The sequence below is a fragment of the Eretmochelys imbricata genome, chromosome 7 (assembly GCF_965152235.1).
Source record: "Eretmochelys imbricata isolate rEreImb1 chromosome 7, rEreImb1.hap1, whole genome shotgun sequence".
Classification (NCBI taxonomy): domain Eukaryota; kingdom Metazoa; phylum Chordata; order Testudines; family Cheloniidae; genus Eretmochelys; species Eretmochelys imbricata.
In genome coordinates, this window is record NC_135578.1 from 7,547,054 (window position 1) to 7,568,843 (window position 21,790).

Consider the following 21,790-nt stretch of genomic DNA (forward strand, 5'->3'; position numbering starts at 1 on the left):
ATTGCAGAACCCTCTTCTCCTTCCCAGGATTTCCAGGGCATTTGCCTGTCTGGGATTCCCTGGCACAGTGGCATTCATGGCATTACACTACCAGGGAACTGGAGGAGAGAGAACACAACAAACAGAATAGAACTTGACCTGGTGCCCACCATGTAGACCACCTTCTGTCTGCAGCAGATCACCCAAGATCCACAGGACTTTGGAGTATGATCCACTGTTTCTTCCAGGCCCCCCTCCTAGATGGGAAAAAGCTGGAGGAATCCTTGTGAGGTCCCCCAGAACCACTCCCATGGGTGAATATGAGCTAAGATAATCATAATAGTAAGCACTTATTTTACAACCAAGTGCTACACAAACTAACCATCTGAAAAAGAAAAGGAGGACTTGTGGCACCTTAGAGACTAACAAATTTATTTGAGCATGCTCCTACAAGATAAGCAGCATCCTTAGCCCTGTTTTACAGAAGAAGCAATGGAAGCAGATAGAACCCATCTTGGGTCCCAGGAGTCAGTATCTGGGATGCAGATGCCTCGCCCCATAATCTAAAGGGCTCCAAAAACTTGCAGCCCCTTCCATGTAAATGCTGACAGTGCAACAACATGTCATGACACTGACAACACATGAAGCACTGAAGCCCATTCTGCCGTTACTAGTATTACTGGTATCGAAGTAGCACCAAAGGGCCCAATTCTATACTGCTAGTCACTGTACACGCAGAACAAAAAGACAGTCCCTGTCCTAAAGTCCTTAGCATACCAATAGGTACCATTACAAGCCCTATGAGAAAAACAATTACTTTGATCTGTTTAAAGTCTGTTATCTAAACGGACTCTAACAAATCCATATAATGTTTTGTCCCAGGCAGGTAAATCACAAACTAGTACAAAATATGGTTTGTAACCAATCAGGCAAGAATGATATCAGATCTACTTGAATGGGGCCTGATCCAATTCCCAGTGAAACCAATGGAACGGCTCCCAGTGATTTCACTGGGATCCAATCTTGACTCTCAGAGATAAACATTAACCAATTTATTTGAGCATAAGCTTTCGTGAGCTGCAGCTCACGAAAGCTTATGCTCAAATAAATTGGTTAGTCTCTAAGTCTCCTTTTCTCTTTGCGAATACGGACTAACACGGCTGTTACTCTGAAACCAGAGATAAACATATGAAATCTGCAAAACACCAGGAGCTAAGATTGGTCCAGTACAGGTCTCTGCTGGCTGAAAAGACAAGCTTGTCAGTTTCTTGTTAAGTAAGACACAAAGTGCTAACACTTGAGATAGAAGCGCTGGGAAACTAGGAGTGATGATTCTCGGGGTTAGAGCAGCTTTGCAGCCCACCTCCCAAATCAGAAAAGGTTTTTCCCTCTCCGCATTCGCACACAGGCGTTGAAGTTCGCCTGGGTTCGGCTTTATCAGCCTAATGTAATACTTCTAACCTAGCAGAGCAAAGAGAAAACAACAGGCATTCATTCCCCACTGGAACGCAGGGTCTGCTCCAAAGCCCACTGAACTCAATGAAGGGTCTTTAAATGGGCTTTCGATTGCACTGAGTAAAAGATGAGATGCTCTTTTTCTGGGGTTGTGCTTTTCTACAGCTTGCAGGGTAGCATGAAACAAACCAAATGTCTTGAGACAAACTGCTGGAAAGGGGGGAGGTTGGATTAAAAAGAGAGGCTTTACATCACTGTAAAATTTAAAAAACCATGCAACTCCTGGTACATAATATTCCCAAACCATGGGGTGTCCGACCAATTTATTTTTCTTCTTTATTGTTTAGTTCGTGTGTTCGCTCCTTGCAATAGATATGACCCAAAGGATCATAAAAACCAACTGCATTTTACAGAAAGATTTAAACCAACTCATTTAGTTAATATCGGCCTGTGTTGAGAGAGTGAACATCCAAGCATTGTTTACAGATTATACAGATAGGAACAGCACCAAAATATGCTTAGCACAAAAAAATATGGCACATATTTCAAAGTGAAATATGTGGTTTGTTTAAATCCTCTGAAATGGGCCAAAGCTTCCCGTTTTGCCAAAACAAACGAAACACAAGGCTGATCTGAAACTGCATCCCGGTTCATAAGGAGAGAAAGGTTTATTGTGACTTACATGCATAAACATAGCATTCTGGATGATGTACAAGCCTCACTAGTTATGCCAGACAATAAGTAATAGACAAGCACAATCCAACTCGTCCACATACACAGAGGTCAAAATTCATGCTCTGGACCATGCCCATGAAACTATCCCCCCCAAACAGGTGCAGGAATGATCAAGTGCTTGTGGGAGGAAAGGAAGAAAAGGAGGACAATGAGAATTTTTCAGGACACATAGCGCTGCTCTGTTCCTCTTCTAGTGACATCCTTCCCTTTGCAAACAACAAGTCACATGTTCAAGCCAGCTTTTGCAGCATCCACTCAGGACCTTACTGTGTAGCAAGCTGATGCACTGCAGATTCACCCCCTGGCTTGTGGGTGCAGTAACTCAACGAGAGGACAAGTGCATTTGATCCCCTAACTTCAAAACATGTTACTTCTCTAGGCTGATGAACCTAAAGGAGCTAGGCACCCAGGAGCCATTGAAAAAGTCTGCAGTTAGACACCCAGCTGCCTTGGGCTCTTTGACTCTGCAGCCAATGCAGCCTTTAAGTAAGCATCCTGAGGCTTGGGAGTATCACACTCTGGCATCAGCCTGTTACCTAATAACTATGCCACGGGAAAGATTTACCTGTGTTCTTTCACAGTTCCCAAAGTCTGAACAGACTGCAGCCCGGCTAAGGCAGTTTAAATTAAATCAAGGAAAATACAGCAACCCACAGGTCCATGGCTTCTCTGCTATCAAGGGGCTGGGAACTAACTTCTACTTAAACCAGTTTTCTCCTGTATCTCCTACTAACCAAACTAGCTCCATGCACACACAGAAAAGAAGAAAGAGTCGGCAGTGTTTGGACAACTGGAATAGATTTAAGGGACCATTTTTCACAGGCCTTCCAGCCAGGCAGTTTCCTATGCTTTCCATTTTATTACCCATGATAGAATTCACAGACCAGCAGTCCTCTAATCCATTACCTCTTCTGAGGAGATGGTACGTGAGCACAGGAGCAAAACCTTCAGTCAGTACTGTCACCCCTGTCTCCCTCCTCCACCTACCCCCACCAACTCTTAAACGTCACACAAGCAGAGAAAAATAATTCATCACAAGCAGGCAGAAACGGTTAGCATGTTTCAGACATGACCCAGTAACACAACCTTCCTGCTCCGTGGCCAGACACAACCTGAATAACTTTTACTAACTTCTGGTCAAGTGCAATTTATCACAACAGTTCTCAACCTCTCTGCCGTTCCTGCTCTCGGAGGAAGTATACAGTTTCACTTTAGATATCTGTCTGCGCTACAGATGTAATTGCATTAGCTGAACTGGTTTTATATATTGTATAAATACAGTCTAATTGGCCAGGCATAAAACTTTTTAGATCTATTTGCCAGATGACAGATAACACAGCAAACCCCTGTTTATATTGGCCAAAGACAACCTAAAACATGGTATTTTAACTGTCTTTATTAAAACAGCCTAATCTCCATTGGCTGAGCAAAATATGTTCATAATTTTCAGGAGCAGCATTTCAAAACAGATTCATGAAGAGTTTTATTTCTAGTGTTGATGGTAAACTCTTGAAGGCAGACGTGTACACACAGTGTCGAACACAATGGGCTCCTATCTCATTTGGCACCTATAAAACAAATACAAACATATGGGGGACCCAAATTATTTGCCTAGTACTTGATTTGGGCCCAACTAGAACACTGGATCTAAATCCCTTTAGATCCAGGGGGGGGGGGGGGGGAGCGCAGATCTGGATTACATGTTTTAAGCTTCTCTCTGGTTTGCACTCCCTTTTCCGACCCACCTGGAAGACCTTTGGCAATCTTCTCTGAACAAAACTGCAAGGATGGAGTGGGGTCTCAGAGGTGGTGTGGTGTTTGGTTTAACATTTGAAACACCATTTCCACCTGAACTCAAAACATGGGATATGCTCTAAAATTTAGACAAGATTTATGTTGTCTAATCTGAAATAATTAATCTAAAAATATATTATTTCATTTAAAGTGAAGCCTTTACTACAAACTGATTATATTTAACAAAAAATTGTTTATACCAGCTGGTCTGCGGCCTTCCAAATTTAGTTTTATTACATCAATGAAGCACAAAATACTTTTGATTTGTAGATTAAACAAATCATAATCTCTTTACAAATAGCAACAGTAAACTAACCACCCAAAACCGGAGATACAAAGAATCTAACTGCTAAAATGCTGGCTCAGATTTTTAGCCAACTACTGCAAGGAGCACAGCATTTTATAAATGCCATCAATGCATGACATTAAAAGGTGCTTTATGAAACCTGTAACGGTGTACAAGCTGTTCAGTGCATAAAGAATCTCTCTGAAACTTTTCTATAGAAATTTTCACTAAACCGGCTCAGCTAACCACCAACATATACAAAGTGAAAAGCAAACTGAGAATACAACCATACACATGCAATCGGAATACCTGGATTAGATAGGATACATTCACCAGAACACAAGAGAGGGACCATAAAAATATTAAAGAACACTCATAGACTTCTCAAAAATTACAGACTGATGGGCTGACGATATACTGAAGATATTAAAAAAAAACAAAAAAGAGAGAGAGAGTGCACGTGACACTGTGCCCCATATTCTTCAGTGATATTATTATAGGATTGATATAATTACAATATTTGATGCAAGATAAGTCATGTGAGGTGTCATTGAAAGGTTATGAATGGCTGAATAGGATTATCCTATTTGTATGCATGTATCATTGTTGTATCTGAAGTTATGAATATTGACTATGTATTTCAAATGTAGTTATGTCTGGGTAACACCCACTAGACAAGATGCTTTCATTCTAGATCAGTGGTTCTCAACCTGTGGGTCGGGACCCCATTTTAACGGGGTAGCCAAAGTTGGCTAAGACTTGTTGGGGCTTAGGGCCGAAGTCCAAGCCCGAGGGCTTCAGCCGGGGGTGGCAGGACTCAGGTCACAGCTCCCCTGCATGGGTCTGAAGCCCTTGGGCTTCAGCTTCGGCCCCCCCGGCCCAGAGCAGTGGGGCTCGGACTTTGCCCACCCCTCCACCCCACCCGAGGGCAGAGGGCATCCCAGTTCAGATTTGGGCAGGTTCAGGTTTCTGTCCCCCTTCTGGGGTCGCGTAGTGATTTTTTTGTCAGAAAGGGGTCACAGTGCAATGAAGTTTGAGACATCCTGATCTAGATAGTGGGTGGGGAAGGGCCTATTCAAGGAAATGTGCCATTAGGAAAAAACAATAGGCCTTAGCAGAAACTTATCTCCCAGCTGGGGAGCCTTCCTGAGAAGGCTACAGACAGCCTCTGAGTAACAGCTGCTATGACTCTACAAGGACATGTGATGAGACCATGAGTCTCTAGACTCCATCTTGGGATGTCAGTATTTTTCCACAGACAGGTCTGGGAACCAAGTTTTGGGACCAAAGGGTTCCCGCCCTATGCAAAAGCTATATAAGGGAGGGAGTGGCATCATCTGGTGTTCTGCACTCCCCACACAAGAAGACTCCTGTAAACACCTGAGGAACAAAGACTGAATTTAGGGAAGCATTGGACCCAGGCTAAAGGGATTTTTAGCCTGTGAATGAAACACCTGGGGATTCCAAGCTGTAAAACAAGTGTAGCTTGTCCTTTAAGAATATACAGCCTGCTTGCATTATGCCTTAGGGTGAGAATCTGTTATTCATATCCAATCTATTTAGCATATTAAGCTTAGTTTGTATTTTTTATTTGCTAGGTAATCTGCCTTTATCTGTTTGCTATCTCTTAAAATCTCTCTTTTGTAGTTAATAAACTTGTTTTTGCTTTATCTAAATCAGTGGGTTGGAATGAAGTGTGTGGGAATCATAACTCAGGGGCAGAAGGCTGTTGCATATTCCTCTCCACACTGATGGAGGGGGCGAATTTTATAAGCTTACACTGTACAGTTCCCTATGCAGCGCAAGACTGTATAATTTTGGGTTTATACTCCAGAGGGAGTGTGTGCCTGAAGTCCTGGGAGTAGCCTTCTCATGCAGGAGCTGTTCAGAGAGCCTGCTTGTAATTGCAGCTGGGTGTGTCCCTACCCGTATGTGTGCTGGTGAAAGTGCAAGCTGGAGGGCTTTGCAGCTTGTCACAGCAGTACAGTGTGAGAGGGAGCCCAGGCTGGTGGGTCAGGGGGCTCAGTGGTACCCTAGTTCCAGGCAGCACCGCAGGGGGAACCCATCACACATGACACATCACATACAGCTCCAAAGCTGGAAGATTCTTGGGCGAAGGACTTGATATGCTCAAACTGCAATGCAGACTTCAGTTAACCCTCAACAGGATGAATTAATAATGGGAACTACTAAGAGAGGAGTCATGACAAAGGAAGACGTATGACATTGTTTGCTTGGTCACTTGCCAACCTGTAAAATTCAGTAATTTCAGAATGGATCTGCCAGTCAGGAATGTGAATTCAAAAGCTTCTACTGTATATAAATTTGCTTCTAGTGAAAATACTTATTGCTCGATCTTACATTCCTTTTACACCCAAAACTCCCACTGACCTCAGGAGGGGATCGGGATGCACAAAGAATGCACAATTCAGGCTACAGAGCTGCATTCAGGAGCAAATTCTGCCCTTTCACCCACAGCTGGACTGTGCAGTATTACTGGTCAAGGAGAGAGGGCAAGGCAGCATATGAAGGGGGAGTGCAACCCCAGCTGTGCATGTACAGGGGATCCCTGTGCAAATGTACACTCCAGATTAGGGAAGGAGAAGCCACCATTACAGGAGTCTGGGGACGCAGCAAGGCTGCCCAGTCCTTAGGCTGAAGTAACAGCTACACAGCAGCTCCATGTTTAAATGCAGGGAGAAATCTTGCCCCTTTCCAAAGCATATTTCTCAAGCCCCCAGTTACCTGAAACACTTTGGCACAATAGAAGCAGTTTGGCCCAGGCTACATGCCTCCGGAATGGCCTCGGTGCATTTCATTGGTCTGGATAGATTTCCAAGATCTGAATCTTTCACAAAATGTTTCCTCCTTGTTTTATATGTAATCGCAAGCTGCACACTAACTATTTTATTTCCCCACTTCCCCCCCCTGCCCCTCAACTGATTTGGAGAAGAGCCTTTCATGCAGACACATCTTGTGTTACAGCTGGATTTTAAGGAGTGTACGTGCAGGCATAGGAGAAGGAAAATGATGTCATCACTGAGGCCACAGCGTATCCCAGATGCTGTATCCAGTTTATGGTATGAAACCAAAATCCATGAAAACTGAGTAGCATTCGGTGTATTTACAGTTCAGTCACACTTTAAAAGTGACACTAAGGGTATGTCTACACTGGCAGAGTTAGAGTGCTGCTTGGAGAGCACTGAATGGAAACCGCTGTTGTGTGTTCACAATCAGCTGCCTGCACAAGAGTGTGTTCACACTTGCGGCATTTGCAGCGGTATTCGGAGCGATGCACTCTGGGCAGCTATCCCACAGAGTTTCAGAATAGCAGCCGTGTTAGTCTGTATTCGCAAAAAGAAAAGGAGTACTTGTGGCACTTAGAGACTAACCAATTTATTTGAGCATAAGCTTTTGTGAGCTACAGCTCACTTCATCGGATCCCACAGAGCATCCCTTCCTCTTCTGCTGCTAAGAGTTGTGGGATGGCGGAGGGGGTCGCAGGGCATCCTGGATCCTGTCCCACTGCCCTGCGATGCATTGCTTCGCATCTCAGCAATCCATGTGCGTCCGTCTGCATTTGGCCTCATCTTTCAACAGTTTGTGTACTGCGCGCTCTGCTTCTTTGGTCTGCAGGAATGGATCCTGCACTGTTGACCAACATGCTGCTCGCTCTAACACGTCACGAGTGGCAGTGGAGTTATTCCTTAAACTCCAAAGGCAAGAGGAGTGCGACATTGATCTCGCCACACCTAGTAGCTACAACTCAAGATTGCTTGTGGCATTCACAGAGGTGCTGACCACAGTGGAACGCCACTTTTGGACTCGGGAAACAAGAACTGAGTGGTGTGATCACATCGTCATGCACGTCTGGAAGCAGTGGCTGCAAGAGGACACAAGAATGAGAGCTGCCCTGCCCCGCCCCGCCCCTGGAGAAGCACGTAGCAATTGCACTGTGGAAGCTGGCTACTCCAGACTGCTACCGATCGGTCGCTAACCAGTTCGGAGTGAGAAAGTCGACTGTTGAACTCATGTTGATGGAAGGGTGCAGGGCCATTAATCACATCCTGCTCCAAAAGACCGTGACTCTGGGCAACGTGCATGACATTGTGGATGGCTCTGCACAAATGGGCTTCCCTAATTGCAGAGGGGCAATATATGGCACGCATATTCCAATTCTGGCACCAGACCACCTGGCTACCAAGTGCATTAATCGCCAGGGGTATTTCTCAATGGTTCTCCAGGTGCTTGTGGATCACTGTGGGCGTTTCACAGACATTAATGCAGGCTGGTCCAGAAAGGTGCATGACGTACACATCTTTCGGAACGCTGACTTGTTCAGGAAGCTGCAAGCATTGACTTTCTTCCTGGACCAGAAGATCACCTTCGGGGATGTTGAAATGCCCATTGTGATCCTGGGAGACTTTACCTACCCCTTAATGCCATGGCTTATGAAGCCATACATGGGGCACCTTGACCACAGCAAGGAGAGGTTCAACAATAGGCTGAGCAAGTGCAGAATGATTGTTGAGTGTGCTTTTGGCCGTTTAAAGGCCCACTGGTGCAGCCTATATGGGAGGCAAGACCTGGCCGATGACAATATTCCTATGCTTATAGCCATGTGCTGTATACTCCATAACATTTGTGAAGGGAAGAGCGAAAGCTTCACTCAGGCCCGGACCGCTGAGGCTAAGCGCCTGGAGGCTGAATTTGAACAGCCAGAGACCAGGGCTATAAGGATCAGGGATGCCTTGAGGCAGCAACTTGAAGCTGAAAGCCACTAATTGTTGTTATGCTCAGGAGTGCAGTGCTTGTAACACTAGGAGGTGATTTTGATTGGTGCAGACGATGCACTATGAAGGTTTAAGAAAACTGCCTGTTGCTTTGAAGGGCTGTTTGTTGGTTTGTCTGTCTCTCTCCTCCAGTTGTTGTTTTTTAATAAGAGAATTGTGTTGGTTTGAAAGCAATCTTTATTCTATTAACTGAAAAACACACACATCAGCACTGAGGGGAATGGGGCAAGAGAGGGTCCCAGGAGGAGGTGGGGTCCCGGGACAGTTAAAGATTTGTGTATGTCCAGGTATCATATCCAACCTTCTCCTTTGGAGTACAGTGCAGCAGGTACTGTACTTCAGCAGGACGGGTGTTGAGTGTAGGGGGAGTCTGCAGGGCTGGACTGTGACGGGGGAGGACTGGAATGCAGTGGATGCACACTGGAGCCAGGAGGTTGATAAGAGTGTGTTGTTGGTGGTGTCTGGGGGGCACATGGGAAAGAGTTTTGCAACAGAGGCTGCAGGGGAGGGTGGTCCCGGAGCTGCTTGGTTTGCAGTGCTAGTATCACCTGGAGCATGTCCACTTGGAGCTCCATAACATTTAAGAGCCGCTCCGGGGCTTCGTTTTGGCGTGCCACGTTCTCCTTTTGGTCCCTCTTCTCACTGTCCCACCACTCCTTCCATTCTTGTTTTTCGGCCACGGAGTGCATCACGACCTCACGCAGAAAGTCCTCTTTAGTTCTTCATGGACACTTTCTAAATTCTGCGCAGCCATTCAGCCGGCAATAACAAAGAGGGAGGCTGGGTTCCCAAGGTCACCTCTGTGAAGCCAAAATGCAAAATTTTACACAAGCACTATTGTATGTAACACACAGACCACTGATTCAGTGATTTAAAACAGAGCCACTATTCACATACCTGTCACTAACTGGCTGACCCCAGGCAAGCACACGAGCCACAAAACCCCCAAAATGGTGAGTAACCGCAGGGGCAGGGGAAAATCAGTGTTCCAGGACCGTACTGTACACTGGGTACATGGCTCTTGGGCAGAGCCAGCCACTGTAAGGGGAGGGGGGGGGGGAGCTTATAATCATTCCTGTCCCCACATTTTCCAGAAGCTGTGTCTTCTGCAAGACTGAGGCTTCTGCCCTGGCCCTTATGTAACTCTCTTGTGTGTCGCAATGGTTCCTCCCCCACCCCCCGTGACAGTAGAGTAGCGTGGGAAAATTACCCTTAATGTGGCAAGAAACAAAGCAGTTCTGCCAAAGAACCTGCGGCAGCGGATTCCCCAATATCTCCATGAGAGTTCAGCGGAGATCTCTCAGGCCTGTTCCCACGAAGTGAGGGAGTCAGTCAACACTGCGTTCCGCCACTCAGACAAGCCATGTGGGGGTACGCACATCACACAAACAACTCACATCAGAGATTCCCAAAATCAAAGCCACTTACCATGGGCCTCCTCTCCTTTTTGCGCTTTGCCAAGATCTGACTGCTGTGATTGGCTAGCCCCCTCTGGGGTAGAGAAGAGCTCCTGACAGCATGCATCTCTTGACCTCCAAGTTGTCCTCCCCTCTGGGTCCCCCTCCCTCTCCATATCCTCGTCCAAGATTTCCTCCTCCTGGCTCGGTCCGCTCTCAACTGGCATACAAGCCACCGAAGCATCCACAGTAGCCTTCAGAGAGGAGGTGGGATCACCACCAAGTATCGCATCCAGCTCTTCGTAGAACCAGCTGCTTGTGGGCACAGCACCAGAATGGTGGTTTCCCTCCCACACCTTGTGGTGGGCGTTCCACAGCTCCTTCATTTTGACCCTGCACTGCAGTGTGTCCCAGTCATGGCCCATGAATCTGTCCATAGTTATCATAATTCCTATGGCTGGAGCGCAGCTGGGACTGCACAGCCTCCTCTCCCCAAACGCTGAGGAGGTCCAGCTGCTCGGCATTGCTCCAAGCAGGGGATTGCCTAGTGCAAGGAGCAGGCGTGGTTACCTGGAAAGATGTGAGGGTGGCCATGCTGTGAAACAGCACTGCGTTAGCAGCTGACCAGTTGTGCTAGCTCACACTGTTGTTTATATCCCCCGATAGGTCACCTAATTCACGTTAAAAGCACCAGCGCGCTGGAGTTAAGAGGTGGTGGTGAACCTGACCCAAGTTTCAGGAACCACTCAAGTTATATCTCAAGTCAACTCTGCAGTGAAGACAAGCCCTTAGTCCTCTTCACTGCTATCTAGGAAATGAACCAGCACTGAACTGAGACTTCAATAAAGATTATCTAACCCACCTGGAGTACAAAGCATCTGGAAACCAAATTAATCTGCTACCGGGGACCGTGGCATATTGGGGGGCGGGAGGGGAAGGCATGGTCCAGGGAAAAGGGCATAGCTGCACTCAGAAATCCACAGCTGCCATAAATGCCTCTTATGGGATTTAAGCACATGCTTAAATGCCTTCCGGAATAGGTATGGGATTTTACTCACTTCCTTACAGTTAAACATGTGCTGAAGTGCTTTGCTGAATTGGTGCCCAAGATGCCAAATCGATACAATCCACTGGGGCATATGTTTTTCCCCTCTTGTTTCCACGAGACTAAGAGAGACAGCAACATACCTCCCGATTTGCTCCCTGTTCAGTCATTCTAGTAATAACTCATCTGAGATTAAGCAGCGGTTATCCAGATGCTTAACCTCAGAACAGTTTGCACAAGCTAAGAAAATGACATATTCTTTCTGCGAACGGTGGATTCACTTCGCCAATGCCCACTGGGATGCTTGTTTCCCTGCTCTGGAAATTTTTCCTTTGTCTCTCTTCCTCTCATCTCCCAAACCATTCATTCTCCCCCTTTCAAACTGCACCCATTGTAAATGGCACTGAACATTAACACAGACCATTGAGCTCTGGCTCCCTTTGTATGGGACTCTTGCCTTTTGAATTGCAGTGGCTGTGGAGAGGAAAAGCCCAGAGTGATTAAAGCCCATGAAGTTTCTCAGAAAGAGGGAGGAGTACTCTGGGTATTTCTCACAGGGTCCTAAAGTCCTTTGACTTGTAATAGATTTAAAAGAGCATTTGCAGGAGACAGCTGGGATTAGAATTGCCCTTCAATAGCAGTGTTCCAGTCATTAGGCTTCGTTCCTAGTCTGATCTATAAAATATTACATCCCTCCCCACGCACATCCAATCCTAGTATTACTGAGTTTAAACGGCTTTGTATCCACTTAATGGTGAGGGGTAAGCATTAAGACCTTGGGGAAAGCTCCACAGGGCCAGTGGCAGGCTCACGCTAAGCATGGTCTCTCAGCAATAGCAAAATCTGTCCAGAGCACGCTGAGTGCGGCCAATGAATCCAAAAGACGACACACACATTCAAATGAACCCCGAGACTGGTCATTAAAACAAAAATGATTACAGAGCATTCTAATCACACTAGTCTCAATACAGTTAAGCTCATGAAAGGGTCTCCCCTGCAAACCCCAACTTTCGGGGGGGGGGGGGGGGAGAGGGATCTATAACCTGGTTTTAAAAGTGCGTTTCCTTGTTGTGGATCAGAAGTATCCACCTACCAGGCGGGAAAGGAAGAATTGTTTTGAAGACCTGGTTAAGATAGTCATTCCATTATTCTAGTGGGCCTGTAACTCCGAAGCAGCAGTGACATCTGTAAAACAAAGTCTGTAGGACACTGATCGACAGAATAGATTAGGCTAGCGGCATTCCACAACACAGGGACTGTCATGAAAATTGCAAACACGCAGATCTCAGCTGCAATAGTCTTAACATCCCACACACAGAATGGCTAGTCGGTGGAGAACACCGTCTTTTAGAGTTTAAATTTCTGAGTAAACTATTTCAGGGGAACTAGATGCTTTATTCAAATCAGAGTATGCACAGTCTTACTACATTCCTTTCATCAACTGGAGTTTGTACTTGTGTCAACAAAAGTCGATCGAGATTTTCTGGTAAGATCTATTCATTACAAACCCATGCTGTATATTGATTACAGTTCCTTCGTTCCTTTGAAAGGTTAGGACCATAACTGTGGAATTTAGCCACCGACCTGCACTGGGGTCAGTGAACACTGCCCAGGGTGGAGCATTCTGCCTCAGGCAATTTGTTAAGGGATGCAGCACATTCCCCACTGGCTTATACTATAGGTCCCCCTACTCCACATCCCTCTGCTGCTCCCAGGAGATTGTTATTCCCACACACCCCAAAGCTGCAATTCTGGATGATTTACACAAGACTTACACAAAGGGGGAGGGGGGAAGGAGGAAACAGTTCCTTACTGCTTACCCTGACCCCATACAGTTGCATAAGGGCTGGGTACAAATGAGCTCAGATTTTCTAGATCTTTGCTCCATTACTTCAGCAAGGATTAGACATAGGAGGCAAGAACTGCCAGGACCTCTCTCTTCTCCCTTGGTCAAATCAGCAGCATAAACTCTTCCCCTCACCCCTACCTCCCCTCACATTTCCAAAGGAGACAGAATTTTAGTTGAGAGCAACCGAGATCCAAAAAGCAAGTACCACACAGGCAGTGGCAGAGCAGGTTTTCCACACCCAGCACCAATCTCCTTCAAGGACAAGCCAGCACTTCAAAAAGGTTTCAGAGTAGCAGCCCGGTTAGTCAGTTAGTCTTCAAAAAGGTAGCTGAGGATCCATGCATATCAAGGCCCAATTCAACAAGGACTACATGTGCTTAAGTGCCTATTGACTTGAGCAGGATTACTCCATGCTGTAAGATATGCAAATGCTTGAGCACATTTGATTTCAGGCAGCCAGGCATTTCTGAAAATCCCACTAAAACTTATCTGCATCTTTAGGAACCTAATACCTCTAAAACTCTGGCCCTAAGCGACCCAGCCATTTAGGCACCTAAGTCCCATTTATTTTCAATGAGATTTAGGCTCCTAATCACACATTACTTTCGTCCTTGGCTATACTATGTAAATAGCAATGAGATAAAAGGCTCCAAAATGAGCCACACAGTTGCTTTGAAATCTAGACACATAATTACATGGCTGATCAAAATATGGTTACCTCAGTTGAGCTGGTCAAAATCTGAACATTTTAAAAACCTGTGAAAATTCGGACCTGAATAAAATTATGCAGTTATGTCATCTGGGTTTTTAAACTCCTGAAATTCTCGGGGGCTGGAGATCTTCTACTAGTGTAAACTGTCACAGCTCCACAGATGTCAATAGAACTGACACCCCCTAGTGCTCCGCTCCTTGCTATCCATGTGCATGAATGTTACACCTGGATACTCAGGCATAAGAGCACCATTGTAAAGTTGAATTTCATTCTTACCTTCGCACCACAACCATAATGTTACACTGACGCACTGAAGACAGAAAAGATAAAAAGGTGGGTTGTTGTTTTTTTTAAAACACTCAAGAAATTGCATGAGACTGTGTACTAGATAACGTACATATTGATACAGTTGTAACGGCTCACTAACTACAAAGTCTGCTGGGCTATTATGTTGTGTCCTATAAACTACCCTTGGGGGAATTCAGCGCCACTGCGCATGTGCAGAATTCACGTCCCCTGAAGTTCCCCCCCCCACCGCAAAAAATACATTCTGCCGGAGAGGCACTGCCCACTAGGGGCTGATGGGTAAGGTGAGCTGGCGCCAGAACAGCTGGCTCACCTTAGCAGTGAGCAGCTGTTAACAAGAGAGCAGAGGCTGCTTTTCTCACAGCAACATGCCTGCAGGACAGATATGGGGGGATGGGACGGGGGGGAGGTCACACAGATTGGGACAGGCGTGGAATGAGGTGCAGGAACACCAAGGGAGTGCAGGACGACATGGGGACGGGTGGGTGGGGTTGGCTGAGTGAGGGTGAAGAGACATGTGGGACAGGGGCAGATGTGTCTGGGAGAATGGGAGAGGCTTGGGGTCAGCCAGGGTCTGCAAGGGGGAGGCTCCCCAACTCCTTAACAATCCCTTCCCCCCCATACTTCTCCCACCCCCACCCAACAACCCTCCAGGTTCACTTCCAGGTCCTTCCCAGCAATTACTTCCCTCTCCTTCAGCTCCTCTTTTACCCTCACTCCCCCAAAGCCCTTGCACTGCTTCTGAGGTGTGCGGGAAATATGGTTCTGTATTGTAGTTTAAATGACTTATTACTCAGAGTTCTGTATTAATATGCCAAATATGGAATCTAGTTGCCAAAAACATTTCCTGAATCTTTTTTTTAGTGTCCGTCTGTATTGTTACAGACACACTGGCTGACAGTTATTTTGAAATAAATTACCAAAATAATAGAAACTGGAATGATTATATTGTTATTTTGACAAATAAAATATGCAGAATTTTAAAATATTGTGCACAGAATGTTCAATATTTTGGTGAAGAATTCACCCAGGAGTAATAAACCGAAGGAGCAAATTCTGCTTCCATGTAACCCAGTGTAAATATGGAGTAAATGCACTGGAATTATTGGAGTTACTACATATTCAACTGGGGAAAGAATTGTGAGTGTCTCTGAGCAGCAGGCAAAGTTACTTTTAGGGCAATAACTAACAATACAGGGAGTTAAGAAAACAAAGTTGTTAAAAGTAGTTTCCTTTCCTGGCTTCTTATGGCTATCATCATTGATGTTTGTCATAAATGTGCCAATATTTCAACTTAAATAGACAGATTTGCATTTACACTCAGGACTCCTTTAAACCAATCTGGCAGCAAATTACACACACACATACACTAACAAAAAGGCACCTTTACATTCTCTGAGCCTTACTGTAAATAAGAACCAGGACCAAAATATCACCCCACAATAGGAAAAAAAGTATCTTTTACTCGTCTATGGAAAAAAAAATTAATAGACTTCTTTACCATTCTTTAAAATAAGAAAAAGGGAGAACACTTTGTTTTAATGGCCATAATGCTCTGCTTGATCTCCGAAGTCATTCTGATGTTCTCAGAGCTCTGCACCTGGCATTTCTGAGCACGAAGCATTTTGTTCCTAAGTTTGGCACTGAAGTTTGTGCCACATATAATATGCTCATGTAAATCAGACTTCAGATTTATTTCGGGTCTTTTGATGTCTAACCAGCTCGAGAGGCTCCAAAGCGAGACACTGGTAAGCAGAGATACCAATCGATTACTCAGTGGATTTAGATTTTTTTCAGCTCCTTCCAGAGATACTGAACTTTTCAGAGCTGCAACTGGTTAACTGCAAGGTTTGCATGGTGGCTCACTGGTGTGGTTTATTCAACAGACTGCATAGGTTATGCTGAACTGTTTCAACTTACTCTTGGGCTCAATTGCTGTTCCCAGTTAGAAGCTCAAAACACAAACTGTGGTGAGAAAGAACATGGTCTTTTCACATGTACTACTGTACCAAATGTCACTGTCCATTTTTTAAACACTTATCTGTACCATATTACATTAACTGTAAGTGGCCACAGTTTATTACTCTTCTTCAAATGAGTTATTGCTTTTGAACAGAAACTCTTAGTAGCTAAAGGCAACAAAAACAACAATAGCACCTTCAAATGATGCCAATGCATTTTTCCAATACCGACAGTCTTGCTGAGCAAATATACAACTTAATAATTAAAGTTGGTTTCAAAACTATCACAAGCCGACCCTGACAGGTTATTTGTTTAAACGGTTATAAATCTACCTGTAATGCAGTGGAAATGAACTCCAAGGATTGTTTAGCCACAAGGGGACTAATTAAAGAGTAAGCTTTTAGAAGGATATCTCCAGAGGTACCTACATGGATTTAAGAGCCCAAGCCCCACTGAAAGTCCATAGGATTTGTGCTCCTAAATCTCTTAGATGCTTTTTAAAAATCTTCCCCCCCTTAATGTTTTTTTTAAGAGAAGTGTTAAAATGAAATGAGGTATTACATTTGTACATGATACAATTACTGTTTCCAACATTCAATGCTATTTTAAAGAAGAAATCAAATATAGATTAAACACCAGTTGATAATTAACTAGTTCTTTAGGACCGAGCTTTCATTATTGTTTATTTGTATTATGGCAGTAGCACCTATCATAGAAATCATAAAAGAAAAGAAATAGGTGGCTTGGTTTTGTTAATAATTTAGATAAGTAAATATATGTAATTTTTAGTTAGACACCACATAACTTTTAGAGCAAAACGTTTTCTGTATCTAAGTTTCTCAGCTTCTTTGGCTGCTTTTTCATATTTTACAGGGACAACAAGAAAAATGATGTATTATTAAATACAAAAATCATTGCTAAACTCCACTTTATAAATTCTAAATTAACCAAAGAATTAGCTGAACTGACAAATCAGATTTTGCGTAAATGGTTAAAAGATCAACAACCCACAGATCTGTAGCAGTAGATTTATGTGTGTGATTACTTCACCAATAAAATTTAAACTGAACTCAAAACACACAAAAATCTGTTTCATATGAATGACACTCCTGGGCATTAGCATGTCTGTAAAAACAGACAAGTAAATTCAATTAAACTGAGTTATTAATACAATTTTTATGTGGACAAGTCACTGTCTTGTTTAAAAAGAAACACGGGGATTCTGAAATTATGCTCAGGAGATTAGAAACCATCGTAATCACATTCAGCTGAATTCAGAACTCTTCACAATACAACTGCACACCGACGAACAGGTGTCCACGAGGAGTTATTTTGCTTTTGAAAATAAAGGGCCAAATTCTGCACTCAGTAAGACCAGGGTAATTCAGAATAACTCATATAAAACAGGTAGTTTGACTATAGCCAAAAGTGCATAATGATAACAAACCTAAAACAAAATAATTCGACTTCAGAACAAATTGAATGGTCTCCCCAAAAAAGTCAACGACCATTTTCTTTCCGGGTAGATATACAGTATATCTACATAACCAGAAGTATTATATATTCAACAATGTATACATCTGTTCAGATACCTAAATGCCCTAATGACAGAAGCATCAAGGTTCTCTTTCTCCCCCTCCTCCCTAGTCTTCATTTCAGAAAGGTAAGGTAACAGTTAAGGATATTTATTTATGTAAGTACACACACGCTTTAGGTTCTTCTGCATTCTGATAGCCAAATGAAATTAATAAATTGCCAAGGATGACCCCAATTTTCCCCCTAGTTTTCCTGTACTTTTAATCATTTCAGATTTAAGATAGTTACAAAATAAGCTGCAAAGAAATTATTGGAATTTGAAAAATCATTTTTTTATTTTTACTTTTAAGTACTATTTCAGTAAAAACTCAGACACATTATCTGTCACCTATTCTCTCTTCCACTGTAAATTTAGTTGATATGCCAATAATACATCTTCTGGATTGATTTGAGAGAGAGTAGTAGAATTCAGATTTCAAGTTAACACGACCTAACTTTCAAGTTGTACTTGACATCAACATATAAGACAGCTACTCTAGAACTCTAGTAAAGCAATGTATCCACCCCCCACCAATACACAAAAGCGATGTTTATATCCTGAAACTTTGTTTCCAATTAAAAACATCTAGTGGTTGAGCGTTACACTTTAACAGCTTCAGCCAAAATTTCCTAATCTAAATACTTAAACTCTGGCACGTAGATCCATGTATGCACACACCAGTAAGTGGACTGATTTTCAGAAATGGTGAGGTGAGCTGTAAGCGTTCAGCATTTTTGAAAATCAGGCCATTCGTTAAGGTGCCCAAATAGGGATTCAGGGTCCTAAGTTTAGCACCCAAGTTAGAAAAGTTGGTCTTCATCTGCACCAGGTCATAGTCTTTTAAAAAAATCCCTCTTGCCTCCTTTTTCTATCCAGTATTAAAACTATAGCTACAAAAACATGAAGGGGGAGCAGTTCAGATTAAGAAGAATTTTACTTCTTATCCAAGCACACTGTAAAACAGAGAACTAACTACACAGCAACTTTTCCTTTGTCTCCATCCCTCTCTTCAATTTTCAATCTGAATTAGGGAGAAACATGAGATCCGTATAGTAACTTCACACTGCAGCGAAAAAGCACAAGAGACCATTTTAAAAGTGTATGGTAGGAAGAGGCCTGTGTCATTAAACTGGAAGAAAAAGGGGTTTTTGTTGTTTGTTTTTTTAAAAAAATCCAGCATACCAAACTAACAGTTAAAAAAAAAATTAAATGAGTTCAAGACCATATGGCCTAGTCAGATTATTGCTATACCTTCCATATAGTGCAAAGTCTTTAATAACTCAACTATCCTGTGCAAACCGTATTCTACTCTGCCTTGATAGTGCTGTGTCATTTTTACAATAATCACTCTTATCTTCAACACCTTCACACTCCTATGTATAGGAAATACCAGCGGACCAGCTCTTGAACACTCTTTGTAGGAACTCAGAAGAGTTTTTAAATCAGCACAAAGGGAGCACAGCGTCTGTCTTTTTCACAAGTCGCTCTGGTAACAATGCAGTAAGAAAAAGTAATAAGCACATCAACTAAAAGGAATATTGTTAAATAAGGGCTTTTTCCAGGCCTTAAGCGACTGAACGATCAGCAGCTGCAATGTTGCAGATTCCCAAAGTAAAATACCCACCAACTATAATTGATTGGACCAACTTCTGTGTGTGAGAGACACAAGCTTTTGAACCACACAGAGCTCTGTCTCTATCACCCACAGAAGTTGGTCCAATAAAAGATATTACCTCACACACCTTGTCTCTGTAAATCCTGGGACCGACAGCCTTGCTACAACGACTAGATTGGAAAAAGTGGCCCCAGTCAATGGCTGACCGCAAACTCTAAGATAATTATTATTCATCACTGGCACAAAACAGCACAGAGCAGGAAACTAAGACACTGATCCTGCCCTGAGGCATGCGCTTAACCTCAAGCCTGGACCTCACTGGACTCACAACAAATAAAGCACCTGCACAACCGTGTACAGGCTGAGAGCCTAAAAAGGCTGGGGGGTGGTTGGGAACGAACTGGGACACTTGAAGGGCTCGATCCTGCGATTGGCTGAGGACCTACTGCCAGGCCCCCACACCCTCCACTCCTACTGGGCTCTCCAGAGGGGCTCCGCATTTTTGCGCAATCGGTCCCGACCCTGCTCCCGCTGAAGTCCATGGCAAGCCTCCCACGGGCTACGATTTTGCAAGACCGTACCCTGATACGAAAAGCGCACAGGCAAATCCGTCACAGGCAAAGGAGCAGGGAGAAGGGAACCTTAGGCACCGCAGAGAGAGAGAGAGAGAGAGAGGGAAAAAAAAACAAGCAGGATTTGACCCTCCTTCCCTCTCCCCCCAAAACAATAAAGGAACCAGGAAAGCTTGAGAGGCGAGGCCAGCCCCCACCCCCCGACCCCCCACCCCCGGGGAGATCCATGGACTTACACATAGACGGGCCAGGTAGGGAGGTCCCTGGGGAGCTCAGTCAGCCCCCGGTGGCTGCAGTCCAGCAGCTCCCCGCTGCAGGCGCAGCTGGAGGCGCAGCGCGGCTCGGACCCGGATCCGGACCCGGGGCCGGGGCCCACCAGGGCCATCAGGAGGAAAGTCAGACAAGGAGCGGACCGCAGCAGCGGGGCCCCCGCGCCCGGCCGCGCCATTTTGTTACCCGGCCCCCGGGGTCCGAAGCGGAGAGAGCGGCACGAAGCCAGGCGGCGGCGGCGGCCAGTCCCAGGCAGCGCTCAGCGGAGCGTGTCCAGCGACCGGTCCGGGACCGGCGGCGGCGGCGGCGGGCCCCTGCGCTAGGCTGCCCGCGCCACCAGTTGCACCATGGCAGACTCGCTTCTCCACGTCCTGCCCGCGGGGGTCGCCGGGGCCGGGGGGCAGCTCGGCGGGGCTCGCTGCTACGGCTGCGTCGGAAGGGAGGCGGCTGGGCACGGGTGCATCTCCTCCCCCTCCCCCCCTCGCAGCCCCCAGCGTGGGGTCCCGGCAACACACCGGGCGCCCCCGGGACGGCTCCTGTCAGCGCCCGACTGCCTCCCGGGGCGTTTGCATGGCAGAGTCCGGGTCCGCTCCGGAGGCCCGGGCGGGGAAATCAAGGCACCGACGCTCTCCCGGCTAAAGAGCCGCCGGCCACAGAACCGGCGCCCCCGGGTCCGCCAAAGCCCAGCTCAGCCCCCGCGGCCGAGCCACGTCCCGCTCCTCAGTCCCGCAGCCGCTCCGCCGCCGAGGGCTGCATCGCCGCCTGCCCTGCCCGCGTGGGCCGATGCCGCGCTCTCCTCCGCCGCCCGGGCAGCGCCGCCTCCTCCGCCGCGGCGGCGGCAGCTTCCCCTGCTCGCGGCCCCGGGCCCCCTTCCTGCCGGCCCCGGGCTGGGGAACGAGCCCCGCCACCCACCGCGGGCGCCGCCAGCCGCCCGGATCCCCGCGGGCCGCTGCCGCCCGAGCCCCCCGCAGCCGCGAGCGCTTCCCCGGCCCCCGAGCGCCGCTCTCGTCTCAAACCCACGTTGGGGCCATCGCCACATTCCCCCGCCGCCGCCACCTCCCCCGCTGTCGCTCCGCTCCCATTGGCCGCCCGGCGTTCTAGAACGTGCCCGCGCGCCGCCGGATTGGACAGCCGGCCCTTGGTTTGGACACACAACGTTCCATTGATGTTGGCAGCCCGTCAATCAGAGGCGAGAGGTCCCGCCTCCCTTTCCCACCCAAGGTGTGAAAGCTGGACGGGAGACTCCCTCCGCTAGCCCCGCTTCTTAAAGGGGAAGCTGAGAGAAGGGGTGAGCCGGATTCTTTCTTTCTTTCTTTCTTTCAGGGCACCTTTCTCACTAACTCAATACTTTAGTATTATAAAGTGAAATAGAGCCAGGCCCCCAACCAACTATGGTTTTGCAAAGCCCAAACTCAACCAATTAGGTTTGTCAAAAACCAACATA

General features: G+C 45.9%; 1 protein-coding gene across 1 annotated transcript in view; it reads right to left on the reverse strand.

Moving 5' to 3' along the window:
* The window catches only part of LRIG1 (leucine rich repeats and immunoglobulin like domains 1), a 125,888-nt gene extending 105,364 nt beyond the window's left edge, over positions 1–20,524 (reverse strand). The window contains exon 1 of the mRNA XM_077821285.1: positions 20,313–20,524. Within this exon, the coding sequence (XP_077677411.1) occupies positions 20,313–20,524 (212 nt within the window). The remainder of the gene's footprint in view (positions 1–20,312) is intronic.
* Positions 20,525–21,790: the final 1,266 nt, after the last annotated feature.